This window comes from Ictalurus furcatus, chromosome 5 (genome assembly GCF_023375685.1).
Source record: "Ictalurus furcatus strain D&B chromosome 5, Billie_1.0, whole genome shotgun sequence".
In the NCBI taxonomy this organism is placed as follows: Eukaryota; Metazoa; Chordata; class Actinopteri; order Siluriformes; family Ictaluridae; genus Ictalurus; species Ictalurus furcatus.
Window position 1 is genome coordinate 13,492,222 of NC_071259.1, and position 24,789 is coordinate 13,517,010.

At 40.3% G+C, this 24,789-nt stretch overlaps 1 protein-coding gene across 12 annotated transcripts in view; it reads left to right on the forward strand.

The window, feature by feature from the left end:
• gapvd1 (GTPase activating protein and VPS9 domains 1) overlaps window positions 1-24,789 on the forward strand; it is a 152,302-nt gene that overhangs the window by 58,186 nt on the left and 69,327 nt on the right. For 9 of the 12 annotated variants that reach the window (XM_053624796.1, XM_053624797.1, XM_053624789.1 and 6 more), the window contains 6 exons: window positions 2,791-2,877; window positions 3,007-3,141; window positions 4,574-4,757; window positions 9,629-9,786; window positions 14,914-15,043; window positions 15,193-15,318. In XM_053624796.1, coding sequence (XP_053480771.1) covers window positions 2,791-2,877; window positions 3,007-3,141; window positions 4,574-4,757; window positions 9,629-9,786; window positions 14,914-15,043; window positions 15,193-15,318 — 820 coding nt within the window. The remainder of the gene's footprint in view (window positions 1-2,790; window positions 2,878-3,006; window positions 3,142-4,573; window positions 4,758-9,628; window positions 9,787-14,913; window positions 15,044-15,192; window positions 15,319-24,789) is intronic. The other 3 variants (XM_053624790.1, XM_053624793.1, XM_053624795.1) reach the window with 1 other exon arrangement.

A 24,789-nucleotide genomic window follows, 5' to 3' on the forward strand; every position in this document is an offset into this window, starting at 1 on the left:
ATGCAGACCAATTTGATGCAGTGTGCGGCGTATGGTCAGAGCACTGACAGGCTGACCCCCTACCACTTCAACCTCTACAGCAATGCTAGTAGCACTCCTATGTCTGTATCTCAAAGACAACCTCTGGATATGATGCTGAGCATGTGCACTCAACTTCTTTGGTCGACCATGGCGAGGCCTGTTCTGAGTAGAACCTGTCCTGTTAAACCGCTGTATGGTCTTGGCCACCATGCTGCAGCTCTGTGTCAGGGTCTTGGCAATCTTCTTATAGCCTAGGCCATCTTTATGTAGAGTAACAAATATTTTTTTTCAGGTCCTCAGAGAGTTCTTTGCCATGAGGTGCCATGTTCAACTTCCAGTGACCAGTATGAGGGAGTGTGAGAGCGATGACACCAAATTTAACACACCTGCTCCCCATTCACACGTGAGACCTTGTAACACTAACAAGTCACATGACACCAGGGAGGGAAAATGGATAATTGGGCCCAATTTGGACATTTTCACTTGGGGGTGTACTCAGTTTTGTTGCCAGCGGTTTAGACATTAATGGCTGTGTTGAGTTGTTTTGAGGGGACAGCAAATTTACACTGTTATACAAGCTGTACACTCAATGCTTTACATTGTAGCAAAGTGTCATTTCTTCAGTGTTGTCACATTAAAAGATATAATCAAATATTTGCTAAAATGTGAGGGGTATACTCACTTTTATGAGATACTGTATATTGTCTGAATGCACTGTGAAGAGGATGGTTCTAGTGGCCAAAAAATCTTCAAGGATTACAGCTGGAAAATTGCAGAAGTTAGTTGCACCTAGGGGTCAAAGTCTCCAAAACTCCAATCCGAAGTCACTGTCACCACAAGTTGTTTGGAAAGGTTTCAAGAAAAAGCCTCTAGACTCCTCCAAAACCAAATTCAAACGTTATTAGTTTGCCAGACATTACTGGGACTTCAAATGGGATTGAGGTCTATGGTCAGATGAAACCAAAATAGAGCTTTTTGGCAATAAACACCAGAGGTGGGTTTGACACACAGACCGGTAGCCATATGGAGGTAAGTACCTCATGCCCAAAAAATATGTTTTGGGGCTCTTTTTCTGCCAGATGACCTGGACATTTTGTTAGGATACATGGCATCATGGGCTCTATCAAATATCAACAGATATTAAATGAAAACCTGACTGCCTCTGGCAGAATGCTTAAAATGGGCCGTGGTTGGATCTTCCATCAGACAATGATCCAAAACATATGTCAAAATCAACACAAAAATGGTTTACTGACCACAAAATCAGGGACCTGCCATGGCCATCCCAGTCCCCTGACTTTAAACCTTAGAAAACCTATGGGGCAAACTGAAGAGGAGAGTCCACCAGCATGGACCTTGAAATTTGAAGGATCTGGAGAAATTCTGTATCGAGGAATGGTCTCGGATTCCTTGCCATGTATTCTCCAACCTCATCTGGCATTATAGGAGAAGACTAAAAGCTGTTATCTTGGCAAAGGGAGGTAGCACAAAGTATTGACTAAAAGGGTGACATTAATTGTTGCAAATCTACATTTAACAGGATGTTTTGGATAAACCTGTGTTGTGGTTGCAATTGTTTATCCATGAGAGCTGAGTATCAAATATAACATATCAAAAGATTAAACAATAAAAACGATTTTTCACAGCCTTCTTTGCTCATATTTACCAAGGGTGCCAACATTATTGGAGGGCACTGTATATCTGTACTGGAGGAGTTTGGTTTCTTTTCCAGTTATAAAGTGAATCTTCTTAAGAGTGAGTGTTATCCCATTAACAAACTTGCATTGCAGCTTCAACAGTCTGACTTTCGGTTCAAGCTTAGTAGGTTTGGCTTAAGTATTTAGAGATCATTGTGATCTCTAAATCTATCCAGTGACTGACTAACTTTTCATCTGACCTTTTCTTTTTTGCTCTTTCCTTTTTTTCTTTCTTTCATTCTGTGGGTGAGATTTAGTGTTTTAATATAGGGGAAGTAGTGGGGAATAATTGTGTTTTGTCTGTACTCTTATGCTTCTGTTTTATTTGGTTTGTTTAAAGTATTGCTTTCTGTAAGATTGTCTGGTGATTGCTACCTTATCTTTCTCAATAAAGTTGAAAAATAAAATTTATTTTATTAGGCACATCTGCTCATTCATGTAATTATCTAATAAGACAATCATGGGACAGCAGGACTGTGGATAAAATCATGCAGATACAGGTCAAAAGCTTCAGATAATGATCACATATCTCAGTAACTTTGACCATGTCATGGTTGTTGGTGCCAGATGGGTTTTAGTATTTCAGAAACTGCTGATCTCTTGGGATTTTCAGAACAGCACAGAATGGTCCAAAAACAACAAAAATTCCACTGAAAATTCGCACAGGCAGTTCTGTGGGTGGGAAACCCATTGTTGTTTAGGATGGTCAGTGGTCAATGGCCAGACTAGTTTGAGCTGACAGGAAGGCTACGGTAGTCATCTTTTCCATAGGTAAACTAAAACTGATACAGGGCATAACTGTTTTAGGTTATTATATTATTTACTTATGTGCTTAAACCAACCTGCACACAGAGACTGCAAATTACATTTACGTCTTCAATACTTTTTAAGGTACACTGTTAAAAACAAAAATAAATGACCATGTCTGAATAGTGCATCTTTTCCTTCATGGCAGGGTTAAATGTGGTTGAAATTTTTGCACAAGTGAAACCAGACATTTATTTGAATCATAAATCTATTGAATATGTATTATTTTTAAAGTATATATTGATGATATATGAAATTATTACAGGTGGGGCAATTGCTACAGCAGCTAGCCATGGCTGACACAGATGATGGAGATCCTCGACGGAAAAGCAATTTGTCGAAATTTGACAAAGTAAGACTGTTTGTGTTGACCTGTCTGGACTGTTTAATTCATGCCTTAAATAATTTAAAGTAGTTTCAGGTAATCTTTTGTGTATCAAACTGTGGTTGCGCTGCTTAACTTTTGGGTTTGTCTCCGTAGAGTTGTGTCGCTGCCTTTTTGGATGTCATGACTGGTGGAAGAACTGTGGAGACCCCTCCCATGTCTTCAATGAACCTTTTAGAGGGTCTCACACGAACTGTGGTTTATATCACAAACAATCAGCTTCTGGCTTTGGTAACAATAATTAATTAATTTAATTAGCTGTAATTATGTTTGTGCTGTGTTAATTTGTTTTTTCCCTGCTTGTGTTGTTCCATTCAAAAATATTTGTGATAAATGATGTAATTGTCCAAAAGTATAGCCTTTATAAAGACAGAAAATGAGCATTTCCACAATTTCAGGTTTAAAGAGAGTACGTAGGAGAGTGCATAATATTATTATTAATAATGTTAATAATAATAATAATAATAATAATATTAATATTATTCTTTTTGTGATTGCCAGCAGTGGCAATCACAAAAACTAAGCTGGATGGTGGATTTTTACATTCAAGTCCAAAAGTTTACACGCACCTAGGCCACAGACATTCAAGCTCAGTTTTTTTTTTTTTAATACAAGCAACTCAACTTCATTTGTAATCTGGTCAAATTAATTTATGTTAATATAAAAATCTTGGGACCACACAGATACTGCTTTGTTCAGGAAGGAGACACAAATTAACTCTCAGTGATGAACACACTTTCGGCATAAAGGTTCAACTGAACCCCAAGACAACAAAAAGGAACTGAAAGGACTCCCCTTTCAGTGAGTCCTACATTGCCATGGCCTGAAATGCCGTCATGAACGAAAGAAGCCCCTATTAAAGAACAGCATAAAAAAGCCAGATTGAAGTTTGCAGGTGATAAACAGCCTTTTGGTTTAGTGTTCTCTGGACAGATGAAATAAAAATTTAACTGTTTGTCCATAATAAGCAGAACAATAATTCAACATCAAGTAAATTAATGACTATACCACAAATACTAACAAAGCGTATGTAAATTTTGACACATTGAAAATGTTTCTTAACTATTATTTTAAAATGACCTATTATGGAAATAATGTAGATACCTTATTTGACTTAACACAAGAAAGGTGTGGTATCATGAAATGCTGTGGAGTTGTGAAAAATTGAGTTTGAGTTTAGCTTAGGTGTATGTTAACTTTTGGCCTCAACTGTAGGTGATTCTGCAATAATAAACAGTGAGGGTGCCTGCAAGTTCAGTTGTGTGCATCTGAGATGGGAGGAAGGGGAAAGGCTTCCAGGGGCTTCCAAAATTGAAGGATTCAAAATGCCTGTTCAAATTATTTCTAGAATATGTCGGTTGGTTCATTTAGAGTTTTATTGGGCAGAAAAAGACTGAAATTTGGTCATACATCTGAGTAGTAACTTATACTAGCATATATGGATGTTACATTTAGGAGCTCTTATGTAAAATGCGTAAAGGTTGTCAGATGTGGCATTGTAATATAATTGGAGTACAGTGGACATTGTGGCAGTGTTAATATTGTTTAGGGATTATAAAATCATATCGCACAAGCCGAAGCTGTAGTAATATTGGTGATTGAACACACACACCTTTTCATGTTCACTACTTTTTAAACCATAATAAGTATTTGCTCTGTTCAGGTGGACTTTGTGCGCCGCAGCGTGACTACTGGTGACCATCTCAGAGAGGAAGACCATTTAGCTCTGGAAACACTGCTAGCCAGTGTACCTCAGTCCCATGCAGTCAAGAGTAACAGCTTGGAGCTCACACCTCAGCTTTCCCCAGCTACTACACCTGTCAACAGGAAGAACAGATTGCCCTTGGGTATTTGCACTATATTTTTATTTTTTTGCTAAAATTTAGTAGTGGAAGATGTAGCATTTACACTCATCAGAGAATGTCTAGACTGGTTCGAGCGAACAGGAAGGCTCAGGGAACTAAAATAACCATGCTTCCTACCTGTGGTGAATGAAAAAGCATCTCAGAACGCACAACACGTCGAACCATGAGAATTCCATATTGAAATTGTACAGTTGAAGATTGGAAAATACATTTCCTGGTCTTTTTTTAATCTTGAGTTTTGCAGTCCTTAATAATTCTGATATAATTTAGCTACTTAAATCCCTTTTTAACAAAAATCTCTTTAGGGGGCCAGAACACTATTTTCATTTTAGTTGCTTACAGCTTTACTTGTTTTTTATAGCTTCCAGGCAATTAGCATATTAACAGGAAAATGAGGGAGCATCTTTGACATTTAATTCAGCATTTTAAAGAAGTCTGTCATGATTTTCAACTAAAGCCATACAGTTTATTGCTACTATGCAGGGCCTTAATTTGTGAGCTTGTTGGTGCTACTACTGTGTAATACAATTGTTCAATAATTTTTATTTACTATTTTTTTTGGCATGTGCGATATAATGATTATATCTTCCCTACACAGTATTACGCTTTCACAATATCCATTGATGATTGCTCAGATTATATTATATTACCAGACATGACAACCTTTACACATTTTGGGTAGTAGCTTCGCAATTTAACATCAGGGTCTGCCAGAATGTATTTACTAAAACTGAAGGTGAGCCAATTGGCATGAGAATGTTTTGCACAGGTGTTTTAAACTCCCCAGTATGAACTAACCCTGCCTGTAAGCCCCACCGCTTCCCCCATCTCACAAGCTCTCAACTGGACTCATTTGGGTGTCCTTCGTAAATGGAGACTTTTTTTAGTTAGGCTAGAGTGATCGTTGTCCTTTTGTGCCCCTTAATTATTGCTGTTTGAAGATAGTATCACTCATGGATTTGGAGGGGTGTAGGTTAACCAGCGTGCGTGAGCAGGGTATTGCCACAGCAGTTCAGGGGAAAAGATGTGGGTGTGGCCAAGCAGACGTAAAGTCTGCCAAAAAAATACTGGAAGCTGGTTACAAGTTCACTAGCTGCTAGTCGGTAGCATTACAAGTTACTTGTGTGTTTTTTTTTTTTTTTGTTTTGTTTTTTGTTTTTTGTTTATTTTATTAATTATTTATCTATTTTTTACAACTACTAATTACCTGTTAACAATTTCAGTAATGCTGATTAAGTTTAAGTAAAATGAAAATGTTCTGAACTACTTCAATAAAACCCCATTCATGTTTTTTGAGTAAAGACGTTTACAAGAAAACACCATTTTTTTATTCCATTTTTTTATTTTATCTTTTATTTTAACCCTCTTACCTCGTATGGCCGAAAAACCGGCTTGCCCGTCTTTGATCTATTCCCGTAAGGACGAAATACCGGCTTGGTCGTCTATGCCAAATCCCCGTAAGGCCGATATAGTGGTTTTACAGTGTAAACGTTATCCCCGTAAGGCTGGTATACCGGCATTACTCTGCTATGATTCCTTACTTATTTAATTATTATTTTTTGACCCGGAATGTTGATGACGTCATGACGTCACGACATGATTAGGTTATTACGCCGGCATTACGATGAAGCTGATCCAAGCGTGAATATTGGTGTACTAGTAGAAGTGAACTAAAAATACCAAAGCGAAAAGCTAATCGTGTTCCAGCTAAAGTTACACCTACAGTGAACACAGGTACATCTAAAACAGTGGAAAAAAAAGAAAACATACACAGTTACACAGGCGAGAGCGAGGATTCTAGATAGTGACAGCAGTGAAAGTTCAGGCGATGTTGAAACCGAAACCGAAACTGATAGAGACGCAATCTCTCCTGATTCAGACCCTGATCCGTCTTCATCTTCAGCATCAACCAGTGCGACTGACACTGCAGGGGTCTGGAGTCATAACGGGACCATTTCTGTGCATTCGTGAAAACACTACCTGCTGGTCTGATTATCACCAGAAACTTGACTTTTGGCGCTAAAATGCATTTATTTATTTATTATTTACTTGAATTTATTCAAAGGCATTGACCACGCTGATGCTCGTATGGTACTTCTAAATGAGTATAAGGATTTTAGCGAGCATTTTTCGTCATTTCTCTAGTTAAGAATTGTGCTCTAAGTTTAGTAAAAACACTGACCTGCTTCATTTTCAAAGTAATATTACACAAATACATTATTATAAGTTGTTTCAAGGCCTAAAAATGTTAAAATTAAAATGTTGATTTTTGCCCAGGAACTCAGGGTTGGTGTGCTGTATCTCTGGGGAACATAGGGTTATGGGACATAATACTGTGGGAACTTAGGGGTAAGAGGGATAAAGCTACAAACACCACAATTTCTGACAGACATTAAAATTGTCCAAATTCATATCCATTGTGATAGATGGATGGATATCAGCGATTCCCAATACCATCATAAATTGACCGATTTTATTTCACATTAATGAACTCAAAATAGGCACAGGACAATGTATGTTTGACTTGGCCAATATTAGAAAAGTACAGTCCCTCTGAAAGTATTGGAACAGCAAAGCCAATTCCATTGTTTTCGCTATACATTGAAGACATTTGGGTTTGAGACCAAAGATAAATGAGATGATAGATCAGAATTTCAGCTTTCATTTCCTCATATTTACAGTTGCAATAAAAAAAATTTCAACCCTACTTGCAAATCAGGTTTATTGTCAAAATTTACAGACTTTCAGCTGTTTGCAATGAACAAATCAAACAAAAGCAATTGAAATAGTTCAACACACCAAATGCTTCAAGTGGTTTCCCCAAATTCAACTGAAAATGAAACTTATAATAACTTCTCCAGTTTCAAAATTATTCAACCCCCTGAATAGAATCCCGCACAACAGCACAAATATGCAAAACAGATATTGTCTCACCTGATGCAACTAATCAAGGGTTTCATTAGTTGCTCTGAACTGGCTAGGGGTAGAAAACTAGCAAAATACCTGGATGGGGCAGAAAAAGGAAGCTATCAATGGCTGCAACCAGATTTCTGAGATGGCAGGTTGTGGAAAAACCCTCGAGTGACTGCAAAAGACCTGCAGCAAGGTCTCAACAGGCACTGAAGTTTCAGTGAGCACAGTTCCCTTCTGAGTCTGGTTCCTCTCAAGGTTTCTTCCTCATTTCAAAGCTCTATCTCAGCTCAGGATGGTCCTATCTAACTGGTGTGTCTGCAAAATAATGCATAAATACTTGTGTATATAAAATACTTAAATAAATAAATAAAATAAATGTAATTATTTAATAGAATACATTTTATACTTAATAAAATATATATAAATATATATTTAAAGTTTATATATATATATATAAGTATTGATGCATTATTTTTTTATGGATGCACAAAAAGCACTGAATTAAACTACAGTCCTAAATTAATAATAAAAACTCACTTTCCCTGCACCTTGTGGTTTCTGTTACTCACTGTCTTTAGGAAAATAGTTTTACTTCTGTTTTAGACATTACAGATCTTACTCACGCTACACTGTGCATTACCGTGGCGCCGTTACTAATTGATCACTTCCGTTATAATAAACAATAGAATTTACACTGCAAGCATGCAAGTACACCATTGTCATATAATGACAATACACTTACATTAACCTAAACCTTTTAAGCAACTTGCACCAGTTTCCCCAGCCCCTTGCACACCGTGGAGCATTCTGGATGTGAACATGAGTTTGTGCTTGTGCATCACTGTTTGATCTCCACAGTGCTTAATATAAAATTCTCCCCTGACTTAGAGGACATTCTTCTTCAGTCACTTGACTATTATGCCTCCGTCTGATGGTGACTGAGATCATGTTGGGAATAAAAGGTAACGTTGACATAAACAGTAAACTGAAGAAAGTCATTGTCTGTGACTCTGGGTGTCTGCTAAAGTTAGCGGCATCACATTACATGCGTATGACGTCATGTGCGGTCGACTAGGAAGCGGCTTACACTTCCGGTTAGTAAAAAAAAAAACACTATGTTCCATTTGAGATGATATTACCTTTCTAAAATTCACACACTATAGACAGTAGAGTATACAGTACATAGTGCAAGTGTATAGTACTTAATTTGGGACACAACTTTAGTATTTACTATTCGAAGCATATTTTCGGAACAGAAGTAACGTGTTGAGTAAATGTACCCTGTGCTGCACACATACCAGCTAACCGATAACGAGATGCGTTGACAACGATTTTCATAATCGATTCTCGATTTTATCGATTAGTTGTTACAGCTCTAGACTAGTGTGTGTGTGTGTGTGTGTGTGTGTGTGTATATATATATATATATATATATATATATATATATATATATATATATATATATATATATATATATATATATATATACACACACACACACACAAATATTTATATATATATATATATATATATATATATATATATATATATATATATATATATATATATAAAGGGCCAATTTCAACCCCATTTAAAGCCTGCCACCTGTGTCCATTCCCCCATTACTAGGGTGTCACCACAATATTAATGCCAGGGCCCACATATGAGTATTAGTACGATTGCTTTGGGCCTTGATCCTTATTAATATAAGGTATATGTGAGCCACATTATGATTAAATGTTGAGCACTGTAATTGACTGCTTGCATAGTTCTTAGTATGCAGTTAGATATAATTTAATAATGAATCTATTTATAACTTTCCGATTCATTTTGGATCACCTCTTTGTACTGTATTATGCCACATTAAATGCAGTTTTCTGTTTAAGTATCTACCCTCTCTTATGCTACACTAAAGATCCACTGATATGCCCATTTGCCAGCAGCCACCCGTAGCCGCTCCCGCTCCAACATCATTCAGGACAGTGAGGCAGACGCTAGCTACCAGGACCCTCAGCTGGAAGTTTTGCCTGAGGAGGTGCTTGTCATCTCAATAGGAACTTCCTCTCAGACTATGCCTGGAATGATGCCTGAAAATGAGGTAACAAATGAACTCCATATGCTCCATATACAATGCCCTATTATTTGTTAATTTACTTAAATGTTGCATTTAGTTTCCTGTTTGTTTGAAAGTAAATGTACACATTTTACTTCATGGTGATCAGTGTTTCCTCAAGCTGACCTCTTTCTAAAATGTTCTTTCTTTGTTTTCATCCGTTTTTATACTTTCTGAGTGGGGTTGCCCATCCATCTGTCCAAGATTCTCTGGTTGAATGTTTGTCAGATTTCTATGGAATTGTCTTTGTAACCAGCAGATGAATTGATTGATTAGATTTTGGAATTTATCCAAACAGGATCAAAGTAATAGCAAGATCAAATGACTTTAATTGATTTTCTTTAATAGCTTCCTTCCTGTTTGTCATACAAAGATGTCACTTATACGTCCATGTTCAGGATCTCAAGGCCGATTTGGCTATGATTTTTGTCATCGGCCCATTATCTGTGTGTCTCTCCACGATTCAAGATTCTCATTAGCATGATATCGCACTAAAGGGTAGTAAATGAAACAATGTAAATAATTGGTGTGACAAAAAAATAAAAAAATAATAGTAGTCACCGGTGCAATTTGTGCAGTTTTATAAGGAAATTAGCTGGCAAATTTTACTGAGGGTCTTGCAGAACCTGTTCTTCTGGAGACTTTGACTGTCGCACTTGCTTCTTATTTTTGCTGCAAAACTCAGCAGTCTTCATTGTGTTTTTTGTTTGAAAAGTGGTCTCTTATGTAATATGAAATATTCCCTTTCAAAGGGAACTTTGACGTTGCATTTAGCATAACAGTATGGGGAACGCCTTGCTAGGTGTAATTGCAGGGGGTCTGTAGGAAAGTTTTGAAAATGTTTAAATTTTATATATATATATATATATATATATATATATATATATATATATATATATATATATATATATAATTTTTAATGTATCAAAACAAATTCAAATGAGATGTTTTAAAAATTAATCAATTTGGTTATTCGCAAATATCACATTAGCTGAGCTGGCGATCGTTCATTGACTGATTTATTTTAAATTTATTTACAAATGAAATGATAATTTGCAAAAACCTGAGTGGTAGACAAGTTCAGGTGTTGCATTGATGGATAAAATAAACAAAGGATAATTCAGAGAGTCAAATTAAATGTCACACCAACAATAAAATGTAAAAAATTTCATCTTGAAATGTTTTGATTCAATGTTGTTGTTGTTGTTGTTGTTATTATTATTATTATTATTATTATGTTAAATATTAATAAAATAAAGCAACATATATAGAAATGACTGTTTAATTTCTAGCCTATAATTGTTGTGGAGTGAGGGGGTCCTTGTGGATTGTTCGAAATAAGGGTTTAGGTTGAGAACCACTGATCTAGTGTATGAATTTTAGAAAGGTAATATCATCTCAAATGGAACACAAAAAAAAGTTTGTTTTTGTTTTTTTTGGGGGGGGGGGGTTAAAAATGTGTAAATATAATATAACCATGTAAATACCTCTATAATATATAATATTACACTTATTTCATGTCTCCTCCAAACAATGTTTTCTTGAGTATCAAGACAGGAATATTCATGAATTATGTGTGGCACAAAACAAACACTGTTCATTCATGCTTATCTTCCATGTCACGACCCTCTGCCCTCTCACTCCTAGCTTTTTTTACCAGGTGGTCCAATGTAATTTAATATAGCTTTTCATTCTGCCCAACTGAATCTCTCTCCACTTCAAACTCCTCTCTCTTTCTTGCCTTTTTTACTATCAACAAAAATAAGAATGGCAGCCTGTGGCAGTGCCATAAAATGAAAGTGGTACAGTAAAAGCCTATAGTGGCTTGAGAATATTTATTGCTAAAACACTTTACATATTTCACTTTATAACAATTATGTTACATATTTCTCTTTGTAACTATTTATTTGTAATAAACATGTAGGCTAACATAACTGTGGATATAACACTCGGCAAGCTATGATAGTGAAAATAATTTAAGAATAAGGGTGTACAAAATAGATTAATTCTGGCTCATTTCAGGTACATGCCCGCAGTGTTATCCATATCAAAGGTTCTAATATCGCATCTGTTAAAGTAACTGTTTCTGTTAAGATTTTTGACTCTCTTGACTGTTAACTTACCTGAGGTGGTCTGATTGTTTCTGATAGAGAAGCGTTCCCATAGGTTGCAACCTGTAGGTATTATGGCCAATCACAAGTGTCAACATAGTGCAGCCTCACGCAGAATATCCCCACTATGCTTACGTGTGGAACTCGCGTTCGTAGGCTTTCGAGTGTCTTCGTTTCCCGAAAAAAAAATTAGCCAGTTTTGAATCTTTCCTTGTTGTCCTTTCCACTGCCATATTAGGAAAGTAACATATTGCAGCCTGAGCAATATGAATGCATGTATAATTGTGGCCAAAAGTTTACAAACACTTAGGCTAAAGAATTTCAAATTTGATTTTTCACACTTCCACACATTTCGTGTTGCCATGCGTTTCCTGTTTGTCAATTAGTGTATCTATTTTATTTCCATAAAAGGTCATTTCAAAATAATAACTAAGATTTGTTTCAGCTTTTATTTATATATTTTTGTATTTATTTATTTACTTATCAGATTTTCAGTGAATCAAACATTTACAATGCACTGTTTGCAAAGTAAATGTTTGCATTGCCTTTACTGTCTTAATCTTTTAATTCTAGCATCTCACAATACTTTGCCAGATTTTTTTGCCCATTCCTACTGACAGATCTGGTGTAACTTAGTCAGGTTTTGGGGCCTCCTTACTCAGACAAGCTTTTTTAATTCAGGCCACAAATTTTCTACGGGAGTCAAATGTTTAAAAGACAACAAATTAAAAAAAATATCTAATAATCCACTGACCATCACAATTTTGTTACAACTTTGGAGATATGCATAGGATCACTGTCCTGCTGGAATACCCAGTTGTGACCATGTTTTGACTTTCTGGCTGATGTCATGAGTCATTTGCTTCAGTATTTCTAGATAATCCACCATCCTCATGGTGCCATCTATTTTCTGAAGTGCACCAGTCCCTTTTTCAGCAGAACACCCCCACAATATGATTATGCCACCCCCATGTATTCCAGATTAAAACCATCATCCTTTTTTCCTCCATACTTGGTGCCGATCATTATGGCCAAACAGTGCAGTTTTTGTTTCATCAGATAAGAGTTCACTCCTCCAAAAGGCTGGTGATCACATGCAAACTACAGTCTGGCTTTTTATGCTGGTCTTGGAGTAGGGGCTTCTTCCTTGCACAAGGATGAACAGCCTTTTCTCAATGGTGGATGTACGTACTTTGGTATCACATGCTTTCAAATCCTTCACCAGTTCCTTTGTTGTTGTCTTGTGGGTCAGTTGGCACAAAATGTTTTCATTAATGAGAGTTAATCTTGCCTCTTTCCTGAACGATGCAGTGTCTGTGGGGTCCTGTTGGATTTCCATGTATCCCAGGAATCTCAGATTATGCCTGTCAGATCTTCCGTCATGCCTTCCAGCCTGTTCTACAATTACTTCTATTAACTTTTAGTTCTATGCTGCTATGAGCTAGAACGTGTGATTTGCCTCAGAGCGTTTCAGATTGATCTGGGGAGCCTAAGTGAACACACACGGACACATGCATGCTCAAATAGACATCCGAGTTTATTCATGCAATCCAAGAGTATTTATACACATTGATAACAAGCAGTGCGTGGACGGTTTCTACTGGTCCAGGTGTCAGACAGATTTAAACAAAACACACAGCACATAGTCATAATGCAAAATAAGTCCTGTGTCATGCTGACACAGAAATACATAATAATATAATCAAGGATAGCAGTTGATCAGCTTATTTAAAGAGGTAATCAAATGAATACATTCATCATAGGTATTTGATAGCAGTTCATAATATAAGAGAGTACATGATATAAGAGAATTTCCTTTCAGGTCCCAAAATTTTTTTATTGGCATAAAATCTTTATGCACATGCTCATGGTACCAGTTTTTTGGAAATTGCTTCTAAAGAGCAACCACGCTTTTGCAGATCCACAATTTTTTTCTGAGGTCTTGACTGAGTTGCTTGTATTTTCCCATTGTATCAAGGGCAAAAAACTCACTGGCCCTTAATTATGATACTTGGCCAATCAGAAGCTTCTAAAAGTTATTACATCAATTTCTGGAATCTTTCAGACCGTTTAAAGTGACTGTCAACTTGGTGTATGTAAACACTTAACTTCTGAAATTCTGATATTTAATTAAATCTGAAATAAATGCCAGACCTGTCTCCAGTTTCTCACTGAATTGTACCTGTGGCTAAACAAGCTTAACAAGATGCCCTCAAATTAAGTTGCTTGACTCAGCACCACCAGCTCTCTCAGCTCAGAATGTCTAACTGCACAAGACACACAGCCTATAAAAAGGAGTGACCCCACCTCCTCTCCCATACCCTAGACTAACGATGCACTGTAACTAAACTGTAACTGCACTGGGCAAGCAAAATTCTCCCTGCACAAACTTCATGAGCCAAACCTGTAAATAATGCATTATCCCAGTTAATCTTTAGGTGTGCCTTTTATATTATTTTACTTTACATTTCATCTGTCACCTGTCTTAACCTTGTTGTGAGCACCAAAATCAGTAATTGTTCTGTTAATTATGGTGGTATGATTAACACCAAGTTGGATGAGAACTCCTCATGATCCGTTTAGATTTCTACCACTAGTGGTTCCTGCATGCACATGGTCAAGAGTGTATACACACAATATATGCACAACCATATCCACAAGAATTTGATAAATTGTATTATATTTATAGAAATGTGCCTATGCATGGTTTACACACAAAGCTGTGTAAAAAGGTTGATAATTGAGCCCCCAGATTTACCTTAAATAGTTCTTTCAACAAAGGTCTAAAATGGAAACAGTGTTTAAAAAACATTTGAATCCAGTCTTATTAATTTCAATATAGGATGCATTTAAATTATTTATTTATTTTTTGGCCCTATTGACATTTTTAGATAGAATCATTTCATACAGAAATCCTAGCATTTGCAAACTTAGAAAATTGTATAAGATAAATGTTATGGCTCTAGTAAAAAAAATATATTATTTTGTCTTTTTGTTTTAGGTGCTGAACTTGCAACTTTCTGATGATGCTCAAGGAGATGCCCCAGCTGATGAAGCTAAACTGCATGGAAAACCTGACAAAACCCTCCGCTTCTCTCTATGTAGTGACAATCTGGAAGGAGTCTCTGAGGGTATGTATTCCCACAAATACCAGATGTTTTCTCACTGTTTAGTCATACCCAGATAGAAAATTCATGAAGATTTGCTTCAGTTTGTCCTAACCACAAAAAGGTGCTTGTGAGATTTTTTTTTAAAGGGTAAAAATGCTCTGTCTTTCTAGGGCCATCTAACCGTTCCAACTCTGTCTCATCTCTGGACATGGAAGCAGAGTCTGTGTCTGACTTAGGCCCAGGGCCGTCCGTCAGTAATGGTGTTGAAGCTTTGCAGCTACTAGAACATGAACAAGGTTTGGGCTAATGTGGTTTACTCATATCTTTCTTCCTGATTACTTTAAACATGACCAGATCTGTGGGATCCAGTAATAGTATGTTTTGTACAAAAGTCCTTTATTAGCTGTGGAAGCAAATGGCATTTTCATAAAATGTCCGAAAGGCATGGCAGCCTGAGGAAAAACCTGTAAGGTTTAATTCAAGGGGTTTAATAAAAATAATGAAATAACCGTTTAGGAATTACAGCCATTGTATTACATAGTCCCTCCATTTTCACAGGCTCAAAATAATTGGACAGTTGACTGATAAGCAGTTTCATGGCCAGCTGTGGCCTGTTTCCTTGTTATTTCGTGACAAATTAAGGCGATAAATGGTCTGGAGTTGATTCCATATATTTAATTTGCATTTGGTTGCTGTTTATGGTAACTCTCAATATGGTCCAAAGAGATGTAGATGCAAGTGAAGGAGGCTGTCATTAGGATGAAAAAACAAAACAGACCGATTCGAGTTATAGCAGAAACTTTAGGAATGGCCAAATCAACAATTTGGTAAGTTCTTAGAAACAAGGAGGGCCCTGGCGGACTCAGGAACACTGAAAGGCCTGGAAAACAATTAAAGTGGATGATTGCAGAATTATTGCCTTGGTGAAGAAAAACCCGTTTACAAAAAGCCAAGTGAAGAACACTCTTGAGGAGGTAGGTGTATCATTGTCCAAGTCTACAATCAAGAAATACCTTCATGAATGTAAATACAGAGCATTTACCTCAAGATGCAAACAACTGGTAACACTCAAGAACAGAAAGGCCTGATTAGTCTTTGTTAGAAAACATCTAAAAAAAAAAAAAACTTCTATAAAAGCATGCCTAGTTCTGTAACAAGATTCTTTTGACAGAAAAAAAAACTAAGATTAACTTGTACCAGAAGGATGTAGAGAAGGAAAGGAAATGCTCATGGTCCAAAGCATACCACATCATCTGTCAAACATGGTGGAGGAACTGCTATGGCATGGGCATGTTTGGCTGCCAAAGGAACTGGGTCATTGGTGATGTGACTGCTGATAGAAGTAACAGGATGAATTCTGAAGTGTATGGAGCTATAAAGACAACTGAATTCAGAAAGTCCCACAAACAAGCAGCAATTGAAGGTGAATTCAAAGCATCTCAAAGGAGGAAACTCAGCATTTGGTGATGTCCATGGGTTCCAGACTTCAGACAGTCATTGATGGCAAAGGATTTACAAGTATTAAAAATAATCCATATATTTATAATTGTTGGTTTGTCCAGTTATTTTTGAGCCTGTGAAAATGGAGGGACTATGTAAAAATGGATGTAATTCATAAGCAGTTAAAGCTGAAAGTCTACACTTCAATCACATCTTGATTGCTAAAGTTCAAATCCATTGTGGTGGTGTAAAGAAGCAAAATTATATATATTTAAAAAAAAAAAATTGCATCACTGTTCAAATACTTATCAGTATTTCCCATTAATATTTTTGCCCCTTTTTTTATTTTTATTTATTTTATTTATTTATGTATTTTGGCCGTTGCTCGTGGAGGGATCTTTATTCAAGACAGATGGTGAGGGGAGTGTGGGTGCGTGTGTGTGTGTGTGTTGAAGTGCGATCGGGTGGTGAAGGTCTCGGCTGTCTTCGGTTACAACCAGGAAGCGGAGCCTTCACTTGCCTAGACTTCATCTGAAAAAAAAACAAAACTGAAAAACAGACAGCAGCGGTTAGCGGACATGCACGCATCGCAAAATATCGCTTAACACATGCTTAATATCGCTTAACATACTCGGAGATCGTCCTCCCTTCTTGTGCATGGAATATACCTCTTATATTCTCCCCTTGCCCGCTGGATAGTAGAATTCTTTCCGCCCGGTGCACCATACACAAGCCGTGGGTGTGTCGATGGCCCCGCCCTGCCGCCATGTGCTCTCTGGCCGTCCAAAACATTGGTGGTGCTGAAACAGCGCTGTGTCTTCAGCGGCAGTCGCGGCAGCAGCAGTTGCGCTAGCATTAGTGTCCTTTGCCATCCACTGCAGTGGGGCGTGGTCTGTCACCAGGACGAATTGCAGACCGGACAGGTAGTATCGGCGCTCTTCAATGGCCCACTTTATCGCCAGGGCCTCTCTTTCCACGGCCGCATACTTCCTTTCAGCTGGGGACAACTTTTGACTGATGTAGAGAACCGGGTGTTCCTCTCCGTCGAAGGTCTGCGAGAGAACGTCGCCGAGCCCGGTTTCGGAGGCATCTGTGTGTATGGTGAATGGGAGGGTGAAGTCTGGGTTGCATAGCACTGGGGCGCTGGTGATGGCCTCCTTTAGGGCTTGGAACGCCTGCTCTGCCTCCGCAGACCATTTCACCCGGTCCGGCTGGCCCTTCTTCATAAGGTCTGAGAGGGGGGAAGCTATAGAGGATCAGTTAGGCAGGAACCTGCTGTAATACCCTGCCAACCCCAAGAAGGCACGTACCTGTTTCTTTGATGTGGGTCTGGGGTAGTCCTTCACTGCCTCGGTTTTCTTCGCCTGTGGCTTCAGCATACCCCAGCCAATACGGTAGCCCAGGTACTGTGCCTCGGTCAGCCCTAGGTGGCATTTCTTGGGGTTGGCTGTCAGCCCAGCCTTCTGGAGTTCCTTCAGAACCTCCCCCAGGTGGAACAGGTGGTCCGACCAAGTGGAGGAGTGGATGACTACGTCGTCTAGGTAGGTGGCTGCGAACATACGGTGGGGTCACAGGACAATGTCCATCAGCCGCTGAAATGTTGCGGGCGCCCAGTGTGGCCCGAAGGGAAGAACCTGGTACTGCCAGTGACCGGTGGCTGTGCTGAAGGCCGTCTTCGGTCTCACATCCGGTGCCAGCGTAACTTGCCAGTAGCCTTTTGTTAGGTCCAAGGTAGATATGAACCAAGCCCTCCCCAGTTGCTCCACGAGGTCATCCACTCGGGGGAGGGGATAACTATCGAACTCTGAGACCTGGTTCAGCTTCCAGAAGTCGTTACAAAGTCACATGCTTCCGTCCGGCTTTGGCACGACGACGATGGGGCCGGACCAGGGACTGTTGGACTCCTCTATGATGTGGTCCCGCAGCATTCAGCCAACTTCTTCCTCGATAGCCTTGTGCCGGGCCTCTGGGACACGGTAGGGTCGCTGTCTTAACACTATTCCAGGACGGGTCTTGATCTCGTGGTGGACCAGCTGCCTCATTCCTGGGGAGGTAGAAAAAACATCAGGAAATTGGTCCATCAACTCGGTTAGCTCCTGTCTTTGTGTCGGGGTAAGATCTTCCCCCAATTCTACCAAGGTACCCTTGCCGTGATCTGTGTCCAGAGCTGCGTACGCCGATATCACCGGAGCCGGTTTTACCCACTTCTTCAGCAGATGCACGTGGTAGAGTTTTTCCTTTGCTCGCTTACCGGGCTGCTGCAGGCGGTAGTTTACGGTGCCTTTTCACTCGAGGACTGTGTACGGGCCTTGCCACCGGGCCATGAACTTGCAGGGACTACTGGGCACTAGCAGGAGCACCCGATCGCCCGGTTGGAACTCCCGAGTCTGCATGGGATGGTGGTACACACTTTTCTGTTCTTCCTGGGTGGCTAGCATGTGCTCCTGAACTATCGGGGTTACCTGGTCAATCTTCTCTTGCATCTCCTGCACGTAGTCGATGACCGAGCGGAATGGGGACGGTTGCTCCTCCCATGCTTCGTGGGCCACATCCAGCAGTCCTCGAGGTCGCCGTCCGAAGACGAGCCCTCCCAGGCGTGAAGCCCGTGGACGCCTGGGGGCACTCCCGGACGGTGAAGAGCACGTAGGGAAGGAGGAGGTCCCAGTTCCTTCCTTCCTTGTCTACCACCCGGCGTAACATCTGTTTTAGTGTCTGGTTGAATCTCTCGACCAGTCCATCAGTTTGCAGGTGGTAGACAGACGTCTTGAGGTGTTTCACCTGTAACAGCCGACACAGATCAGACATTAGCTGGGACACAAAAGGCGTACCTTGGTCGGTCAGAATGTCCTTTGGGATCCCCACACGACTGAACAGGAGTACCAGTTCTCTGGCGATGTGGCGGGAGGTGACTTTGCGTAGTGGCACCACCTCGGGGTACCGGGTGGCGTAGTCCACGCTGACGAGTATGTACTTGTGGTCCCGGGCGGACTTGGGGAGCAGCCCTACGAGGTCCATGCTGATCCTTTCAAACGGGGCACTGATGATGGGAAGTGGGATCAGGGGCGCCGGCGGGGGTTTCCTGGGGGCGGTATGCTGACACTGAGGGCACCGATGACAAATGGCCCGGACCTCTGCGTCCCCAGGTGGCCCCCGAGCGGATGGGTATGGGCCAGGTGCAGCAGTGTTTGGGTTCAGGTCTTGGGGACTACCAGGAGGTCCATGTTTTCCCTTCTGTGTTCGGTGGTATAGCAAGCCTCCCCTGACTAGAAAGTAGGAGGTGGGTAGCCTGTATTCTGGGTTTTGGTCGACCCCGTCAATCTGCCGCACCTGGGCCCAGCAAAGCTTCAGGCGGTCGTCCTCTTTCTGCTCCCGGCCGAAGTTCCCCTGCCGGCTCACCTGTTGAAATACAGAGGAGAGTGGGTTAGGGGTTGTGTGTGACTTACCTTCGGCCGGGGCGTTATTCGTGCCCCGGGCCATGTAGGCCGGCCGGGCTGGGGCCTCCTTCCTTCGCTGAACTGGTTTCGGTGGGTCTGGAGTGTAGGGGTCCCCTCCGGCAGGCCCGGAGTCTTGACCCTCCTTCGGCATCCCCCGATCCAGATTCATCGGCCTGGACTCCTCCTGGGATGTCCCGTAGGCGGGGCGGTTTCGGATGACCTCTTTTCCTTTGGCAAATTAAAGTGGTCGGGCCGATGTGGCGGCCCCCTTCCGGGTGGGCTATGGGGTCGCTGCCCATCCCAGCCGAACTCCAAGAGGGGCAGGGTGAGTTCTAGGGCAGTTAGCAGTTCCTTGGGGGTTCCGGGCACACGTATTCCCACAGCTCGGCGCTCTGCGGCCGTCAGAGCTCTCAGGAACTGGTCCATGGCCGCCTTTTCTGCCACCTTGGTGGCGGTACATTGGTCAGGGTAGAGCCACCGTTTGGTCAGGTGTAGGAGAGTGTTCATTTGACACACAGGAGGCCGTTTTAGGGTTGCTCGTGGAGGGATCTTTTTTCAAGACGGATGGTGTGGGGAGTGTGGGGGGGTGTGTGTGTGTGTGTTGCAGTGCGATCGGGCGGTGAAGGTCTCGGCTGTCTTCGGTTACAACCAAGAAGCGGAGCCTTCACTCGCGTCGACTTCGTCTGGAAAAAAAAAAAAACAGAAAAACAAACAGCAGCGGTCAGCGGACATACATGCGTCGCAAAATATCGCTTAACACACGCCAGCTACTTGCGCACATGATCGGACATCCTCCTCCCCTCTTGTGCGTGGAATATCGGCCTTTTATATTCTCCCCTTGCCTGCTGGATGGTGGAATTCTTTCCGCCCCGTGCACCATACACGAGTCGTGGGTGTGTCGGTGGCCCCGCCCTGCCGCCACGTGCTCTCTGGCCGTCCAAAACATTGGTGGCGCTGAAGCAGTGCTGTCTCTTCAGCGCCACTGCGGTAGTCGCGGGGGAGCGATCTTTGTTTCCTGTGCGCCGGCCACCGGCCTGTCGCCACAGTATTGATATTATGAGTAAGTGCTCCTCTCTATTTTGATATTTCACAGAGTTTATTGGCAGAAAAATTCAGTTTTTGGTCAAAATCATTTTTGACTGTTTTCCTGAATTCAGCCAGAGTGACATCCAATGAGTTTTCTGTCAGTCAGTCACATACACCAATCAGCCATAACATTGCATGGTGCCAATACATTAGAGTATTGGCAGATCAGACAGACAGACAGATAGTCAGTCATGTGAAAAAATAATTGCACCCCATGGAAATTTTTGGTTTTTTTGACATATTTGGACAAGCAAACATTTGATCATCTTTGAAACAGTGCCTATTAATGAAGTTGATATACTGGAACAAAACCACAAGGAAAATTAGCTTTTTCAATTTAATTCATTCAACTTAAATATCAATAGATGTGATATTCTTCTGTGGAAGATGTAGGTACACCCTTGGCCTCAGAAGCTAGTATTGCCCACTTTAGCAGAAAAAACTTCTTGTAGATGTTTTGCATAATTGTCCACCAGGCTTGCTAGAATTTTTGACCACTCTTTCATGCAATATCCTTTCAGTTGTTGAAATTCAACATTTCAATAAGATTCAAATCCGGGCTTTGACTACGCCATTCCATAACTCTCCAATTTCTTCTTTTTGAGCCATTCCTTGTTGAATTTTCTATTGTGCTTAGAATCGTTATTCTGTTGAAAGGTCCACTTTCAGTTCAACTTCAACTTTCGGACAGATGGCCTCACATTATCTTCAAGCAATCTTTGATATTGTGCAGAATTCATAGTTGAATCAATGAATGCAAGCTGTCAAGTCCCTGACGCTGTGAAGCAACCCAAACAATAACATTTCCACCACAGTGCGTCATAGTTGGTATGAGGTGCTTCTCCTGAAAAGCTGTCTTTGTTCTGTGACAAACATGTCTGCTGTTACTGTGGCCAAACAACTCTATCTTTGATTCATCTGTCCAGAGTACATTATTCCAAAAGGCCTGGTTTTTGCGTATATGCTCAATGGCAAACTGTTGTATTGCAAAGGCTTTTCCTGGCACACCTCCCATGCAGGTAAAATTTGTGCAATCTCTTTCTGATTGTAGAAGCATGCACTTTGACACCGAGAGTTGCAAGACTTACTAGCAAATACTGTGATGAAATTTTGTGGTTCTTGGAGACTTCTTTTTGCATCAGATGGTCTGCTCTTGGTCTAAATTTGCTGGGATGGTCAGTCCTGGACAAATTGGCATTTGTTTGAAATTTGCACCATTTGTAGATTGTTTTCCTTACAATGGAATGATGTATTTCAAATAATGTGGAGATCTTTTTAAATCCCTTGCCAGACTCATGGGCATCCACAACCTTTTTTCTGAAGGCCTTACAGAACTCTTTCAATCTTGGCACCACACACCTAGCAAAGGGAACACCAGACATTAGATATGAGAGGGGTATATATAAGACAGGTTCCACCTGCACTCCCCAAGCAGGTTCTGATCACTGGCACCCAATCTTGAACACCTGATTCTAATTTTATGTATTTGAAGGTGTGATAAATGTAGGGGTGTACTTGCTTTTTCTGTATAACTGATCTGTTTTTTCTTCATTTAAATTGTGAAAGTGACTACAAAATTATAATTTTATGGTCATTTGATAGTGTATCAACCTTACTAATAGGCACTGTTTCAAAGAGGATCAAACATTTGATTGTACAAATATGTCAAAAAAGCCAACAATTTCCATGGGGTGTACTTATTGTGTGTGTGAGTTTTCACAGTTAGAGTTTGAAATCTTGAACATTCTGAGCCAGACTCTGAACATTCCATCAATGTGAATTTTTGGGATTTTTGATCATCCGCTACAGGAACAGTAGGGGAGTCTGGTCAGTTAGTAAAAATATAGCATGATTAGTCTGAACAGCCTGAAGCACTGTGCTGAGTTTCGTGGAAGTAGCTTGAAAGCTCAAGGAGTTATAACAATCAGAATTTTTTATGCAAGTCAAAGGGAATTTCACAGACCTTTAGGTATTGTGGGTGGTTGCTATGCAGTTGCTAAGGTGTTCTGGGCAGTTGCTAGGGTGTTGCTAGGCGGTTACTAGGGTGTTTTGGGTGGTTGCCTGGGTGTTGCTAGGCGGTTGCTAGGTAGTTGCTAGGGTTTGCTGTGCAGTTTCTAGGGTGTTGCTAGGCGGTAGCTAGGGTTTGATAGGTGGTTACTAGGGTGTTCTGGGTGGTTGCTGCTAGGTGGTTGCTAGGGTGTTGCTTGACAGTGTCCGAATACTTTTGGAGTGAGACAGTATCCCGATTCTTTTGAAGCTACTCAGCTTCCCAATACTTTTTGGCGCTAGACAGTGTCCCAATACTTTTAGGCTTCAGGCCGTGTGCACTCAGGTGTGTGTGAGTTCTGACAGTTGGAGCCAGGCTCTGAACATTCCCTCAATGTAAGTGAATGGGAGTTTGTGGGAAATTTCCTCGTCCACAACGGGAATAGCGGGCATCCAATCAGCTTGGAAAAACAGAGCCTGACCAGTGTGATCTGCCGGAAGGTCCGTGCCGAGTTTGGTGCATGTAGCTTGAAAGCTCTGGGAGGAGTTACAATTGATAATTTTAGGTCTCAAGAGAAGCAGCTTATAAAGCAAAACAATATATTGGCCTTCTCAAGCCAACATAATAATAATAATAATAATAATAATAATAATAATAATAATAATAAATATAGCTGCAAGCAGCAATGGTGGATTGCCACAATTGCCACAACTCCTCAATGTTGCGGACCATTTCAAAATTGACATGGTACAGAAATGATCCCACAGACGCAAAATTTCAATGCCTTTGGATCAATGACGGATTTTAAGTTAATTCTTGTAGTTTTTGTCACAAGTGATCATTGTAGAGAAGAATTTGGAGTCAGTGAGATTTTTGGAGAATTACTTCATGCTGATACAATGCTACTTTAAGATTATTTTGAATTTATTCCTGCTGCTATAACATTAAATTGATTTACTCTGTGCTGCTAAAACAATCTGAATGAAGGTTACATTGGCTCAGTCCAAGATAAATGGCGCTATCTAGCAGATGATAAAGATATTGTTAAACATATCTTTATTTGATAACATATTATCAAAGATAATGTTCCTTTTAATACCATTGTTTTTGGAGATATGAGGTTGCCAACTCACATGGTAACATATTTAGTGACCTTTTTGTGTGTGGCATGAATCAAGTCCATAGGTTAATGTTGCAGTGATTTATGGACATAAGAAATACGTAATAACAGTTGTCGATTCACCAATATGTAAATCGTTCAGTCAATTTTTATTTGATTCCTTATTTCTCATTACCCTATAGGAAGACATGTATCCCACACATATGTACCACAGTTCAAGTCGATCGGACCTACGGTTCATGAGGAGAAGAGTTTTATAGTTTTGGACAAATTTTCAATATACTGAAAAATCATTCCAGGCTTTATGGGTCCCCAGTGGCATTTTTGTTCCCCATGAGAAATAAGGCATGTATACCAATTTTCAGACATTTTGGACTTATGGGGCGGAGGGAAAATCACATAGACTTTGGGCGTGGCCTGTAGCGCCACCTATGGGCTCATGTGGGCCATTTTTTACCATTCAGATCTTGAGTTATTGGGCACTTTATGGAGATAAGGAGAATAATAATAATACATATAGCTGCAAGCAGCAATGGCGGATTCCTCCACAAGATTGCAGACCACGGTACAGAAATGTATCCCACAGATGCAACGTTTTTACACATTTGGGTCAATGGCTGATTTTAAGTTCATTTTTGTAGTTTTCCCACAAATGATCATAGTAGAGAAAAATCTGGAGTCACTGAGAATTTTGGAGAAT